This window comes from Verruconis gallopava, assembly GCF_000836295.1.
Source record: "Verruconis gallopava strain CBS 43764 unplaced genomic scaffold supercont1.7, whole genome shotgun sequence".
Taxonomy (NCBI): Eukaryota; Fungi; Ascomycota; class Dothideomycetes; order Venturiales; family Sympoventuriaceae; genus Verruconis; species Verruconis gallopava.
In genome coordinates, this window is record NW_015622143.1 from 944,501 (window position 1) to 957,127 (window position 12,627).

At 53.3% G+C, this 12,627-nt stretch overlaps 6 protein-coding genes across 6 annotated transcripts; 4 read left to right on the forward strand and 2 right to left on the reverse strand.

Moving 5' to 3' along the window:
- The first annotated feature begins 438 nt into the window (after positions 1 to 438).
- PV09_02981 (uncharacterized protein) lies at positions 439 to 2,165 on the forward strand. Its single transcript, XM_016356114.1, has 2 exons — positions 439 to 1,298; positions 1,362 to 2,165. The coding sequence occupies exon 2, from the start codon at positions 1,619 to 1,621 to the stop codon at positions 1,925 to 1,927; it is 309 nt and encodes a 102-aa protein (XP_016216420.1). The 5' UTR covers positions 439 to 1,298; positions 1,362 to 1,618; the 3' UTR covers positions 1,928 to 2,165.
- Positions 2,149 to 5,174, forward strand: PV09_02982 (uncharacterized protein). The gene is made up of 3 exons (XM_016356115.1): positions 2,149 to 3,164; positions 3,217 to 3,282; positions 3,335 to 5,174. The coding sequence occupies exons 1-3, from the start codon at positions 3,078 to 3,080 to the stop codon at positions 4,718 to 4,720; spliced, it is 1,539 nt and encodes a 512-aa protein (XP_016216421.1). The 5' UTR covers positions 2,149 to 3,077; the 3' UTR covers positions 4,721 to 5,174.
- Positions 5,175 to 5,502: 328 nt separating this feature from the next.
- Positions 5,503 to 6,329, forward strand: PV09_02983 (DNA replication complex GINS protein PSF1; the record flags this gene model as incomplete). The annotated part of the gene is made up of 3 exons (XM_016356116.1): positions 5,503 to 5,610; positions 5,665 to 6,152; positions 6,236 to 6,329. 3 exons carry the CDS (start codon positions 5,503 to 5,505, stop codon positions 6,327 to 6,329), a joined length of 690 nt encoding a protein of 229 aa, XP_016216422.1.
- Positions 6,330 to 7,132: 803 nt separating this feature from the next.
- Positions 7,133 to 8,796, forward strand: PV09_02984 (uncharacterized protein; the record flags this gene model as incomplete). Its single annotated transcript, XM_016356117.1, has 3 exons — positions 7,133 to 7,446; positions 7,511 to 8,326; positions 8,379 to 8,796. The coding sequence occupies 3 exons, from the start codon at positions 7,133 to 7,135 to the stop codon at positions 8,794 to 8,796; spliced, it is 1,548 nt and encodes a 515-aa protein (XP_016216423.1).
- PV09_02985 (uncharacterized protein) lies at positions 8,724 to 9,611 on the reverse strand. The gene is made up of 3 exons (XM_016356118.1): positions 9,513 to 9,611; positions 9,340 to 9,457; positions 8,724 to 9,282 (listed from the first exon to the last, which is right to left on the reverse strand). The coding sequence occupies exons 1-3, from the start codon at positions 9,516 to 9,518 to the stop codon at positions 8,888 to 8,890; spliced, it is 519 nt and encodes a 172-aa protein (XP_016216424.1). The 5' UTR covers positions 9,519 to 9,611; the 3' UTR covers positions 8,724 to 8,887.
- A 583-nt stretch (positions 9,612 to 10,194) lies between these two features.
- On the reverse strand, positions 10,195 to 12,594 carry PV09_02986 (uncharacterized protein). Its single transcript, XM_016356119.1, has one exon. The coding sequence runs from the start codon at positions 11,523 to 11,525 to the stop codon at positions 10,341 to 10,343; it is 1,185 nt and encodes a 394-aa protein (XP_016216425.1). The 5' UTR covers positions 11,526 to 12,594; the 3' UTR covers positions 10,195 to 10,340.
- Positions 12,595 to 12,627: the final 33 nt, after the last annotated feature.

Here is a 12,627-nt window from a genome sequence, read left to right on the forward strand (position 1 = left end):
GGCGAGCTGCAAAGTGAGAGAATTGGAGGCTAAACTTTTTCCGAGTGGGATGATTTGCGGGGATTTGGCGTGTGGGACCGGGCACAAGCATCACGACTTCACCAGTCGTCAACCGCACACGCCCCAACATCCACCCTCGCGCTCGTTCCCACTGCAAAACTCCAGCGTTGCCAGCTCCACATGCCACTCGCTGACCACCGGCCGGCCGTGTTTCCTTCCGAAAGACGAGAACCAGCTGTTACCGTTGACCCTGCTGTGGTTCGGCTTGGCACCAGTGTCCTCCAGCTTACTTCTGCCAGTACCGCCTCCAAGGTGGGCCGTGGATCTGCCGTACCGATCATGTATCTGGACGAAACTCAAATCAAGGTCCGAATTTGAATTTCAGCCTTTGTCTGCCTGCAGGCTTTGCCGACGTTCTTCCCAGGCGCGTTGTGAACGCCACAACGACCCACACTCCGACACGACATGTCTTTCTCGTGTTCGTCTTCTCAACTAGCTTCCTATCGATTTTCCAGTGCTGACGCGCCTAAAATCTCTGGGTCTGACAAGGCTGTGGATTGTCTGTTGCCCGTGTCGCCCGTTGAGGATCACGCATTTTGGACGAACAACTCGGCAAACAGTTGAGAGCCTCAAGCCCTGAACGCTTCTGTCGTGCCGGATGCCTTTCGCTGCCGCCGTTGTTCAGGACGTGATCCCTCTTGCCATGTCCCGTATCCCCTTCAGTGTGTCTGTGAACCATGGCGTGCTACTCTCCAACGACCCTGGAACTACCAGATCAACCACTTCCAGATCAGTCAGTGTACTACACAAGGAGGCCAAAGCAGCATTAACATTGCAATTGCGTCCCAGCTACCAGGGCCGGCCACTGTGACTGTGTTGCTCAACCACTCAACTCCCATTTATCTAGACACATAGCCAATCGGTGCGCGTACCATGAACCATTTCCAACCATTGACCCACTTACGGACTGTCTACCAAACGCACCTACCCGTTGCATGCCAATCCTCGACTGTAAAACACTAAACCAAACCTGCTACATGTTACACACGATCAAGCGCCTTCAAACTAGTCCGTTGTTTTTGATCGGTACCAGCCGAGAAGCTTTCTTAGAATAGGGGAGTGAGTTCGACGAGCCTTGCTATGTTTGCTCGAACCAATAGCAATGTCAATGCCCAAGCAAGCTGCCTCTCTGGTTGCGCTATCGAGAATGACCCCGTGCTTAACCATCGTTATACCTTGATGTATGCACGTGGATGAGCTTGGAGAATCACGTATCCTGCTTCCCATCCACTCGGAAGGCAAGCTAAGAAGCCCAACTTTTTCGTTTTGACTGTCCGCCCTGCAACTGACCTCGAAAATAGTGCCTCTTACATTGCGCAGTAAAATTGCGCTTCCAAACCACTACCAGGCCCTGAGCATACCGTCCCCAGGCTTCAAGGCGTTGGAATCTGCAGGTAGCCGCTGTTAAAATGCACACGCGAGCCGATTCGAACGCAGCCGCTCCGGAGAACGATCTGTCCTCGATAGCATCTGAGATTTCCTTTCACATCAACGCCCTGTCCGCACGTACGCGTTCAGGGCAGGCAAGGAATCAGTGGGTCCGCATATCCGGGACTGGATGGTGGGCACTGCGCCCGTGGCTTCCTTTGTGCACCCACAATCCTCATCAGCGCATCCAGTCATGCATCGTGCTTCTGCCGTAGCGGCAGAGACAAAACAGCATCTGCAGTCAATCCCTGGTACGCTTCAGAAGGGCTTTGGGTTACGGCCCGCACCCTCGGTATTAAAAATTGCATGCGTTGAAGTCCGGCGGCTGACCATTCTCTACCACGATCTCCACCGAAAGTCCAAGCCACAATCGCGTTTGCACGCCTCATCCTACTATTCTCATAGCAAATGGACTGTCTGTTGCTTTTTCTGTGGATAAACAGTTCTGGCTCGTTTCTGTTTCACTGTTTCCCAGGATAATTGCTCGCGATCCTCCATATCCAGTGCGTTGGGATGAGGGGAATATCCGCGACGGCGCACTCAGACCAAACGAGTTGCAGTCTCCTCCGTCAAACTTGCCCTTCCCAAAAGTACGTAGATAGTCTTGACATACATCCATCCTATTCACCTCCTTTGCCCTACTCTTTTCTTTCCGTTACGGTTCAAGCTAAAACCAGGTTGCGCCGCCGTCTCCTTCGAGTGTCCGGAAACGGCGTGTCGGTGCTCGATGGTCCAGAATACCTCAATCCGGCATGCAACGTCCGCCTTCAGCCACCTGATCGTGTATTGTGTCGCAACGTGCTGCGAACAGCACAAGTTCAATCTTCTCCTGGCATCATATCATCTCCACCATTGATCTTACAAATAATTGTCAGTTTCCATCGACAAAGCCAAAACAAATCTCTTTTGATCTCCTTTACCTCTGTCATAGTTCTCAGCTCTCAGAAAACTACACGGCTACGAGCACTTGTTTTACACAAAGGCAAGCAGCACGGGTGTGTGTGAAGTGGCCTCTTCTGCATGGCATTATCCCACTGCATATGGCAATAGCAAAAATTTTGTCTTTTGTGTCCAACGACGCGGAGCTACTGTAATCGCTGCCTGTATCCGCTGTCAAAGGCGGTCAGCTGCAAGAGTTCGCCTCTCTTTCACCACGAAGCATTTTGCAAACCACCAGGACTGAGTCCTTAATAGACTGGGCAAAACTTAGTGGAGACAAGACGAAGAACAATTTTCTCTGCATAGGCATCTTATGATTCAGGTGTATCGTCAGCTGTCAGATCCTGCGGGAACGTTGCATCCAATCCCATCCTCTTACGACCACGCTATCTGCACACGCCGATATTGAAACACCTCAGTCCAAGCTACTTCGCGCTAAAGAAGTTGAGAAGATCCTATGCCTGCTTTTGCTGGTTAGACGAAAAGTTCAACAGATATCCCCGAAGTTGGATACAGAGGAAGCCCTTACACCGGGTGTGAATGATCCTTTCGTCCTTCCCGCTGGCTGTTTGCCATTCATTCCTCACCGACAACTTGACAAGGACACATCAATTTGTCATTTTCTCAAAATTGAGAACCATTCGCATACAATGGCACACGAGGCATATCTACCCGACCAGTTTGGGACATCACAGTATGCAGAATCTCAGCAAGCTGTTGGACTAGGAACCCAACACGTAAGGGGGTCTGTGTTTATCGGGCTGGAGAATAGGCTGACATGTTGACCAGTATGACTTTAAGCAGCAGCAAACGCAGGGCTTCTGTCCAGATCCACGATCAACCATTGAATCGCCCGTGAGTACGAATCAGCGCAAAATACTAATATATTTACTCACAGGACCTCCAGTTCACACAGCAAGGGGTGGGTACATCGTCATCACCACCCACGCCAATGTCTCACAATAGCGACATAAGACGAACACGTAGCGGTCGCTCCATGGTCAGGAACGATTCGCCACATTCCAACGTCAACAGATCATCGTCAACACGATCAAACCGTAAAAAAAAAGCTTCCGCAAACGAGAAGCACAAAACACCCAGACTAACCGCTCCGCTCAGTGTGCTCACCAAGGACATGGTTGACGTACCTGTGCGCGACATGGAAGCTTGGGTTAAGCGGTCGGCCGAAGAGCGAGCCAAAGAAGCCGAGAAGCGCAATGGCTATATCACACGCCCGATGAATTCTTTTATGCTGTACCGATCCGCGTACGCTGAGCGCACCAAGATGTGGTGTCTGCATAATAATCACCAGGTGGTCTCATCTGTATCAGGCGAGAGTTGGCCTCTTGAGCCGCCCGAAGTTCGTGAGTTTTACAACGAACTAGCCAAGATTGAGCGAATCAATCATCAGAATGCACACCCAGACTACAAATTCTCTCCAAGCAAACCGGGCACTGTGTCTGGTGGTAGTGGTAGCAGTGGCAAGAAAAGGTCAAGGATGAGCGAGGAGGACAGTGAGCTGAGTGATGTGGATGACCCGGACTGGGCTGCTGTGAGCGAAACTAGAAGCAGACCCTCTAAACGCGCTGGGAGAGACGCTGGATATACTGCTCATGCCAATCTCAGCGACGTCCAAGGTCACTTCAGTGAGATATACTCTCGTAATGGCTCCAACTGGGGCCAAGCTGTACGACCACTCCCGATGTCAGCACTGCCATATCATCCGATATCATATCCACAACAGTTCTATCCAAGCCCTACGATGCAACATCGTACAGTGCAGATGCTGCTTCCACCAGAGCGTCAGCAGCAAGGCGCATTTGGAAACGTCTTGTTTGACAACCCGTCCATGCCTGCAAATCAAGCTCTCATTGGTCTCCCGGGAGGAAACCACGCTGAACTTCTTGGCCTATCCACAGGGTTTGATCATCAAGTTGACCCAATGCTTCTCGCTTTTAACGATGGAAATGGTCCTGGTGCTAATCTAGACGCTCTTTCAGCGTATACATCCAACTACGAGCCACCCAATTTTGCTGCTCAATATCGCATCGAACATGGAGCCGGCGGACCACTCATCACAGATTATAGACCGAAGGAGTGGGTACCAGACAGTACGAGCCCTGGATTCGAGAATACAGCAACCGAATTCGACAAACTGTGGGACGAGCATGAGCTCGATAGAAGGTTGGATATGCAAGGTGAGCACGGTCTCAGCGGCGATGGGATGGCAGACCAGCAGAGCGGGCCAGTTACGGGACTTGGTGAGCTGGTGAAAGCAGCTGAGACAGCTTGATCAAGCGCAGTGCGACCGAGAAAGCTGGGAAGGTCTTTTGGGTAGTCGTTGGTTCTACGCCGCTGCGATCCTCGTTCTCAGGCCCCGTTTAACGACGGCAGAAAGGCTTTCAGATTAGTTTGATCTAAACAGCCAAAGATCGTCTCTACATCTAGTTTGAACTCGCAGACATTCTCGGGTTTTGCGTTGTGTTGACGCCAGTCACGGTAAGAGACGCTGGTCCTTGACAAACACATTCACATAGGCATCTACACACATTCACACACGCACACACAGCCGTACAAACAAAACATGGATGCGCAGCGTTATTTGCTTTTCCGCCATGGGTCCGGGCGTAATCGATACTGTAAGTGTAGAAAGATGATGGAAACGGGAATTGAGACAAACGGCGAAAAGAGGATCCATATGTAGGCAAAAAGATGCTGCAAGCGGAATGCCAAAGCCAGAGCCAGACACAAGTCTGCAATCTGGCGGCACAAAAGTAGAATAATACAGCTGTTGCAAAGTTTTAAGAGGTATAATGACGTCCATGTTCGATTCTGTGCACGGCGTTGTCACGAGAAAGGTCGTTGCTGGACTGCGTTTGTTTTGACGAAACGGGCTCGAGGACGATGCTGAAGAGGAGATGGACAGCATCTTTCTAAACAGGACGACATAGATGCGCTCAACGGAATTTAAGACGCGATCCCGAACAGAGGAGAACGCAGCTGAGGATGAGCTTGCACAGGTGACATCGCGTTTGTGGAAATGTGTTGGTGCCTTGCTGGGGGTTTCCTACGCCAATGGTTGCCCCGCGTCATGATCCGAAGACGCGATGCATCTTCAGCCCCTTTGGTCACAATCGCCAGAAACAGCGCAGCAGCATGTACGGCGACGCGGCGAACAAGCTGGTACGATCCTCAGCATTGTCCTGGACGTGTACCATTGCTCAACTGACGACCTAGGTGACGAACGCCAAACGCGCCGAGGCCCTGCCGACCATCCCTCCGTATTCGACAGATCTTGTGCGGACGATCCTGCGCGAGATTCAGCACCTCGACGCGTCGGTGTCGAGCGTTCTCGCTTCGTACGGAGGCTCGTTCAACCCTCAGTCCGACCCAGCCACGGCCACGCGGCTGCTGGTCGAGTACATGTGCATGCGCCGTGACAAGCGGTGTCTGCTCGCCTACCACCGCGCACGCTGCGTCAAAATCGAGGAGGAGATATGGGCGGGCAAGGACGTCCTCGGCGGGGGGAACGGCGGCGTGGACGGCAACGAGGGAGGCTTGAGTCCCGAGGAGGAAGAGTATGCTCGACAGTACACCGAGCTGCTCGCGGCCTACAAAGGCAAGTGGACGGACATTGACTTGACCGGCAGCCTGGAACCGCCCAAGGACCTGTTCGTCGACGTCAGAGTCCTTAAGGACGCGGGCGAGATTCAGACCGAGTACGGGTAGGTGTCACATGCTATGTGTGCAGCGCTTTCTCTTCTTAACTCTTTTTTTTCGTCGCTGACTCCGACCGCGTCTTTCACAGGGCCATAACGCTGTCGAAAAATTCACAGTTCTACGTGCGTCAAGGGGACGTCGAGCGGCTGATACAACAGGGCTATTTGCAAAAGCTGAGCTGAGCTGGGCTGGGAGAGGTCTATATGCTTGCGATGTGACAGGATGCAAACGTGCCTGAAGACCACACATGCGATGGCTGCCCGTCAGACATCGCTGAAGAGATCGTGAAGGAACCCGCTCGTCCCGGCCCCCGACATATTGCCGAAAGAGAAAGTGAGTTTTGGCGCTGCTGCCGGACGTCGACCTAGCTGGCCCATCTTCATATACGAATGGACAAGGGGGGTGGGGGGGGGGCACAAGGAGACGCTCAAGTGGCTGAAATAAACGGCACCATGCAGGGTGATTCCAGCAATCAGCCTGTTTACAGACTAGCAGCTTATAGAACTGACACGGACGCGCATGTTGCGGTTCGAAACCAGAACGAAGAGTCAGCTTGGAGGTGGCGTCGTCCCATCTCATGGCGTCTGTCCACGCACGTCTAGTGTTTCTGCATATGCTTCGGGCAACCATGAAATGGCGAGGGACTATCAATTCGATGCTTTTGTCGCAGTGTCTCATTTTCATATCGACCTTCCAACCGCTGTCTTTCGTTCAAAAGGCGCAAGTGGTCCCGAACCATTTGCCTCGCACGGCGCCAGCCAAGAGCTTAGAACTACTTTTACCCCATCATCTTGCCCCACCTCCGCATCGCTTACTCCGCAAAAAGTCCGAAGTGTTTTCACGGCAAGTACATTTCGTGAATTGACGTTGTAAAGTATAAGAGTTTCTCGGTTTTGTTCAAGAGCATGGACCACTGTTCAAACCAGTGATCGCGACCTGTTTTCTGCTTAGGACAAGCTTGTCGTGTCCCGTCTTGCGATCGACCATGCACGTGTCTATTCTCATCTATGCACTTGGTGGACTGGCCATCGTCCGCTTTGTGTTGCTTGCTGTGCGGTCCATAACCTCGCCGTTGAGAAGAGTGCCGGGTCCCTTCGCGGCCAGGTTCACACGGCTATGGTACTTCAACCGGGTGAACAAGGGCGCCTTCGAAAAGGAGAATATTGCCCTGCACAGAAAATACGGGTCGATTGTACGGATCGCCCCGGATCATTACAGCATAGACGAGCCCGCTGCCATCAAGCAGATTTATGGAATCGGAACGCACTTTAGGAAGAGCGATTGGTACTACGGCTGGCAGTGAGTAATCTTTCAACTTCAAGGCGACTTAGGCAATCGCAAGACTAAGCGTGGATTACTCCAGACACCCCGATCCGGAGCGGCACACTGTCTTCTCAGACAGAGACATCCAGCGACACGCCAAGCAGCGGCGCAAGTTCAACGCCCTCTTCTCGACCAGCTCGCTGGTGAACTATGAGCCGTTCGTCGACCGCTGTGCGGACATCTTCATTCAGCGCCTCACCGAATTCGCCTACTCCGGAGCTAGCTTCGACATGGGCCACTGGTTCCAATGTTATGCGTTTGATGTGATCGCCTGCATCACGTACGGCGACCGCTTCGGCTTCTTGGACGAGGGCAAGGACATCGACCAAGCGATAGCGCATCTGTGGAAAACGATCCGTTACTCGAGCTTGGTCGGCGTCTTCAGCGAGTGGCACGCTTTCCTTTTCCCGTACACGAGCAAGATCCCCTCGTCCGGAAGCGCTGGTCGCAAGTATATCATGGATTTTGTGCAGAAGCAGCTCGACAGGCGCATGGCGGAGCGGAAACGGCGAGATCTCGAGACGGGGCGGGCCGCGTCGAAGCAGCAGACGGAGGCTGGCGTGCCGGAGGACTTCTTGGAGAAGATGTTGAACGCGCAGGAGGCTGACCCGGACAGGATCACGATGGCGGACGTGTTTGCAATGGGTCAGTCGAATATCATAGCCGGGTCTGACACGACCGCCATCAGCCTGTGTGCCATCCTTTACAACCTCATTAGGCATCCGCGCGTGATGCAGAAGCTTCGGGCAGAGCTGCGCGAGAAGGAATCGACGGGTCAGTGCAGCAATCCAAGGGTTACATTCAAGGAATCGCTGGGCATGCCGTACTTCCAGGCCGTTATGAAGGAAGCACTAAGGTGAGTCCGAGCCATTCGCTTCAGGACGTTACCGTTGCTCACGCTGCGACAGAATGCACCCCGCCACAGGCCTGCCCCTGTGGCGTGTCGTCCCCGAAGGCGGCATCACGATCAGAAACCTCTTCTTCCCAGCCGGAACCGTCGTCGGCGTCAACACCTGGGTTGCCCACTACAACACCGACATCTTCGGATCTGACGCAAATGTCTTCCGGCCCGAGCGCTGGCTAGAGGCCAGTCCCGAACAGCTGAGGCGCATGGACGCGTACTACATGCCGTTCGGTCTGGGGAGCAGGACTTGCATGGGACGCCACGTTAGCGAATTGGAGATGAGCAAGCTGATCCCCAGACTGGTGAGGGAATTCGATTTCGAGGTCACGAAGAAGAGCGGAAATTGGAGTTCGGAGAACTACTGGTTCGTGAAGCCCACGGACTTCGAGGTCCGTGTGAGGCTCGCGCAGCAAGAATCTTGATTCGTAAAATTTGCAAGCGATTATAAATCCACATCCCGCTCTGTTTATGCACACATCTGAAGCCAGACCGACGCGCAAGAGTCGGTCTGTTCTACAGTTTCTTCTTTCCTCTGGCAGCGTCGGCGTCTACGTTCTTGAACGGGAATCCACTGACCCGCTTGTCCTTGCCAGTGCGCCTGCTGATGTGCCCCTTGTCCGTTGCGAATAAGATGCACCACAGTCCCATGGCAGCCAGCGACGAGTTCCCAACTATTGCCAACAGAAAGCCGCTGAGCTCCGTTTGAGTATATTGCATATAGCAGTAGAAGGCTAGCGCAGAGTGGTAGAAGGTAGTGATCAGCAGAGTTGGCTGCGCGTACGGGTCGGGTTTCTCGGGACTGTATTGCGGAGTTGAGCTCCAAGGCATTGCACCTGTAAGGAGAAGGTTGAGCGCTGCCATGGTAAGTAGAGCACAGCCGAGCGAGCGAGAAAAGTAGATCTCGAGGGCTGGAATGCCACGTCAGTTCCGAAAGCTCCGACGATCGCAGCCGCACTTGGACTTACGTGATGCCTCATGAAGGTTGAGCGAAAGCATCGTTACGATGAGCTTTGGGGACAGGATCAGAGGTATCGACTGGAGCGTGAACCATCCTGCTGTCGCAAAGCTGTACGCGCTTAACACCTAGAACGATGTGTGAGCCGGGGAACGGGTTTGAAGCGGAGCGGATGCTGCCTACCTCCATGATGAAGAATGACCTGGGTTTCAAATCGTTCGTAGCAAGTTGGACGCTTGGTATGAAACAGCGCAGGTACCGTGTAGATTGTTCTCGTCAGTGAGTGTCACAGCCACAGCTATGACGTCTTCACGTCCAAAAGCGGAAAGGTTCCGCGTGCGAAGTTGGCTCCTATGCGACATCAATTGCGGACGACTTGGAACAAAAGTCATGGTAAAAGCGCAATAAGCAAGATTACGTGGAGCGGTAAAGTTGTGGATTTGCTCGACGACCGAATACCGCGTTTGCTCGAGCCATCGCGTGGGTCGTGGATATGTTACACTACTGATCGATGGCGTTGCGTTTGCCGGTCCTCGCGTTTGCGTTTGATTGCTTCTTCCATGTCGCGCCAAAAGAAGGGCAGCGGGGAGGTCTGAAGGCTCAGACCAAAGACAAAAATTGGCGTATCGTAGAATTTCAAACGCAAACTGGATCAATTTCAACGCTCCAGTTAAGGGTCTAAGCGAATAGCCAGAAGCGCTCGCTCCCTTCAAACTTGTCCTTGCTTATGCCCAACATCCATCTTTAATGAGACGTATGAATTGACTCGATTCATCTTGAGCGCAGCTGGCTCTAGGGATCCGGTGCCGTGTTTGATGAGCTGGAAAGCAAAGCTCGACCAAAGCACCAGTGAGATCCCAGAAACACTGACAGGGACATAACAGTGCGGATAAATGAAACGCGAGAAAAAAAAGCCTTAAGAAATAGGTTTTATTTGAAACATAATGATCGACGCTGGATATCATAAAGTTCGTTACAGGCTCAAGTCAAACAGATTGTTTCAGCGAGGACTTAAAATCTATGGTGTGCATCTGTGACAGAATTGCTCGACCACGCTCCAGGCATACGCTCTCTGTTCATAGACCGTCTCTGGTCTCCAAATCCGAAGTCGAATTCGTTCGCTAGCGGTGAGCCGGGGAGAGACTCTCGGCGCAAACCCGAATTTCTCGACGGTATCCACTGCCCACCGCCGTTGCCGGGCGGGCTTGAGTTCTTGCTGTTCGGCGGCGAGTTCACCAGGGTAGTTGGGCCCGATCCAACGCTTTTCCGGGGAATGGTGTGTTCGCCGGGCGTCCTGCCACTGCCGAACAGTGGCGTAGGGGATCTTTCAACGAGCGAGTTCGTGGACTGCGTTGATCTGTACGCCGCGTGGCCTGGATACTTGTTTGGACCGTGCACAGTGTCGTCCATCGAACGCCTTTGAGGGCGGTCGAAGTAGCCTGCCTGAGGGGCTTCGAAAGGCGCTTCGTTTTGAATAAGACCGTATTGCGATGTCCGATGCGGCGGCGGGATCGGTGGTGGAACCGGTGCAGACGGTCCATTGTTATACCGTTCTGTGCCATCTCTCTGCACCAGCGATACGCGGGACTGAGAGCCTTTTGGGGGCCCTCTGGAAGAGGCGCGCGAATTTCGAGGTTCATGCCACGACTCGATTCTCGTCACGTAAGCCATACCTCCGTGCGCTCCGTGGGTAGCTGGGTCCAGTTCATCGTCATCGTCGATGTCCTTCGCGATTTCTCGGCCACGTTTGGTTTGACGTCTCCTTGCAAGGCAGCACCAAAGCAAAGCAAGCAGCAATACCAGAACGGCGGCACCTAGAACACTTCCGACGATGATGGCGATATTTCTGTGTCGCGTGTTCTCTTTATCGACCGAAGAGAGTTCGTTTGGGGCTGAAGACGAAGTAGGTGACGCCAAGGCAGCCAGCGTGGAGGAAAGGCTCGAAGTTGAAAGTAAACTCGATGTAGTCGAACCAGATGGCGAAGTTGGCGTAATTGACGGCGACGATGTTGCCGAAGCCGAGCTTGAAGTAGCCGTTGTCGAGGGTGACAAGATATTGCTTAGAACCTCGACTCCCATGGACTCAAGCTGACCCACCACGTTTGTCGTCTGCCGGGCGTCCAGTATGTTCCCGTCGCCAGCCTCTGCCATGACGAGCCCGAAGATGATCAAAATTGCTAAGAAGTGCAAGAGCATTGTTGCCCGCGTGATCCAATCCGCGGTGAAAATTGCTTCTAGACAATAGGTATCTTGTCTGGCGAGCACGCTACGATGTTCCGTGTCAAGACAGATCAGTTTTGCAGTGTCAATTGCATCCGGAACGAGACATGATACGTGAGCGGCGAGGGAGGAAGAAAGTGGAGGAAATCAGAAGTGGATCAAGGCCCCCCCCAAGGTCGAGAACGCGGAAAGTAGGTGCATTATGAGCAGTGGAAACCCCGACGAAGGCGCTGTGATCAGCGGGATCAACGACCTGCAGCTGGAGAGACAGACCTTGTGCGACCTCTGTCTAGAACGTGGAGCACGGCCTCAAGCGTTGTTCCCGTCCGCCACGTTCACAGGGGAGGCGATTTGGCAGGTGTGGTTCGGCAAAACTGCTCGAGTATCAGTGGTTCCTAGGACACGGCGGGCGACGAAAGACAGAGCGATTGGACGAAATTGTCTCAAAGGAACGCGAAGCCCTAGGATGGTTTTGTAGCTGCGGAGACCACGATAACAGCGGCAGACCGGATTGCCTCTCGCAAAGCAGGAGGGTTTTCATTGGAAGGACGACTTCGAGGTAAGAGGCTTCGGTTCTGGCGTCCCTGCAGAGAGAGAGAGAGAGAGCAATGTCGAGCCACAGGCCGCGCTAACTGCCTTGTTTCTCAGACTGGGCCTGTATTAGCCACACGACGATGCTGCCGATCGTAGAGTCGCGGCAGAGCAAAGCCAAACTCCCTTGGACGTGCTGGCAAGTGAGACTCGGTTTTGCGAGCCCGTCAAAAACCATGCAGTTCTCGCGCTCTGAACACGGAGCTGCAAATGCCAACGCTATGGTACGCCTGTCCACGCCCAGGTTGTGTGAAACTCAAGTCAATTTTGCTGCCGTGTTGTATGCCAAACTGTCCGGGCGGGCTTTCCGATGCGAGATGCGACTGCGCGAGGCACGGGAATTCCTTCTTTTTCGCCACTTGAACGGCCTTTGGCAGCGCCGATCTTTGCAGCGTTGCGTTCTCCATCTCCAGAGCCGTCGTGGATGCGATTGGTGCGAATCATTGGCATCCCTTCAAGCTTTTGGCGGAGTGCATGACGTTGGACG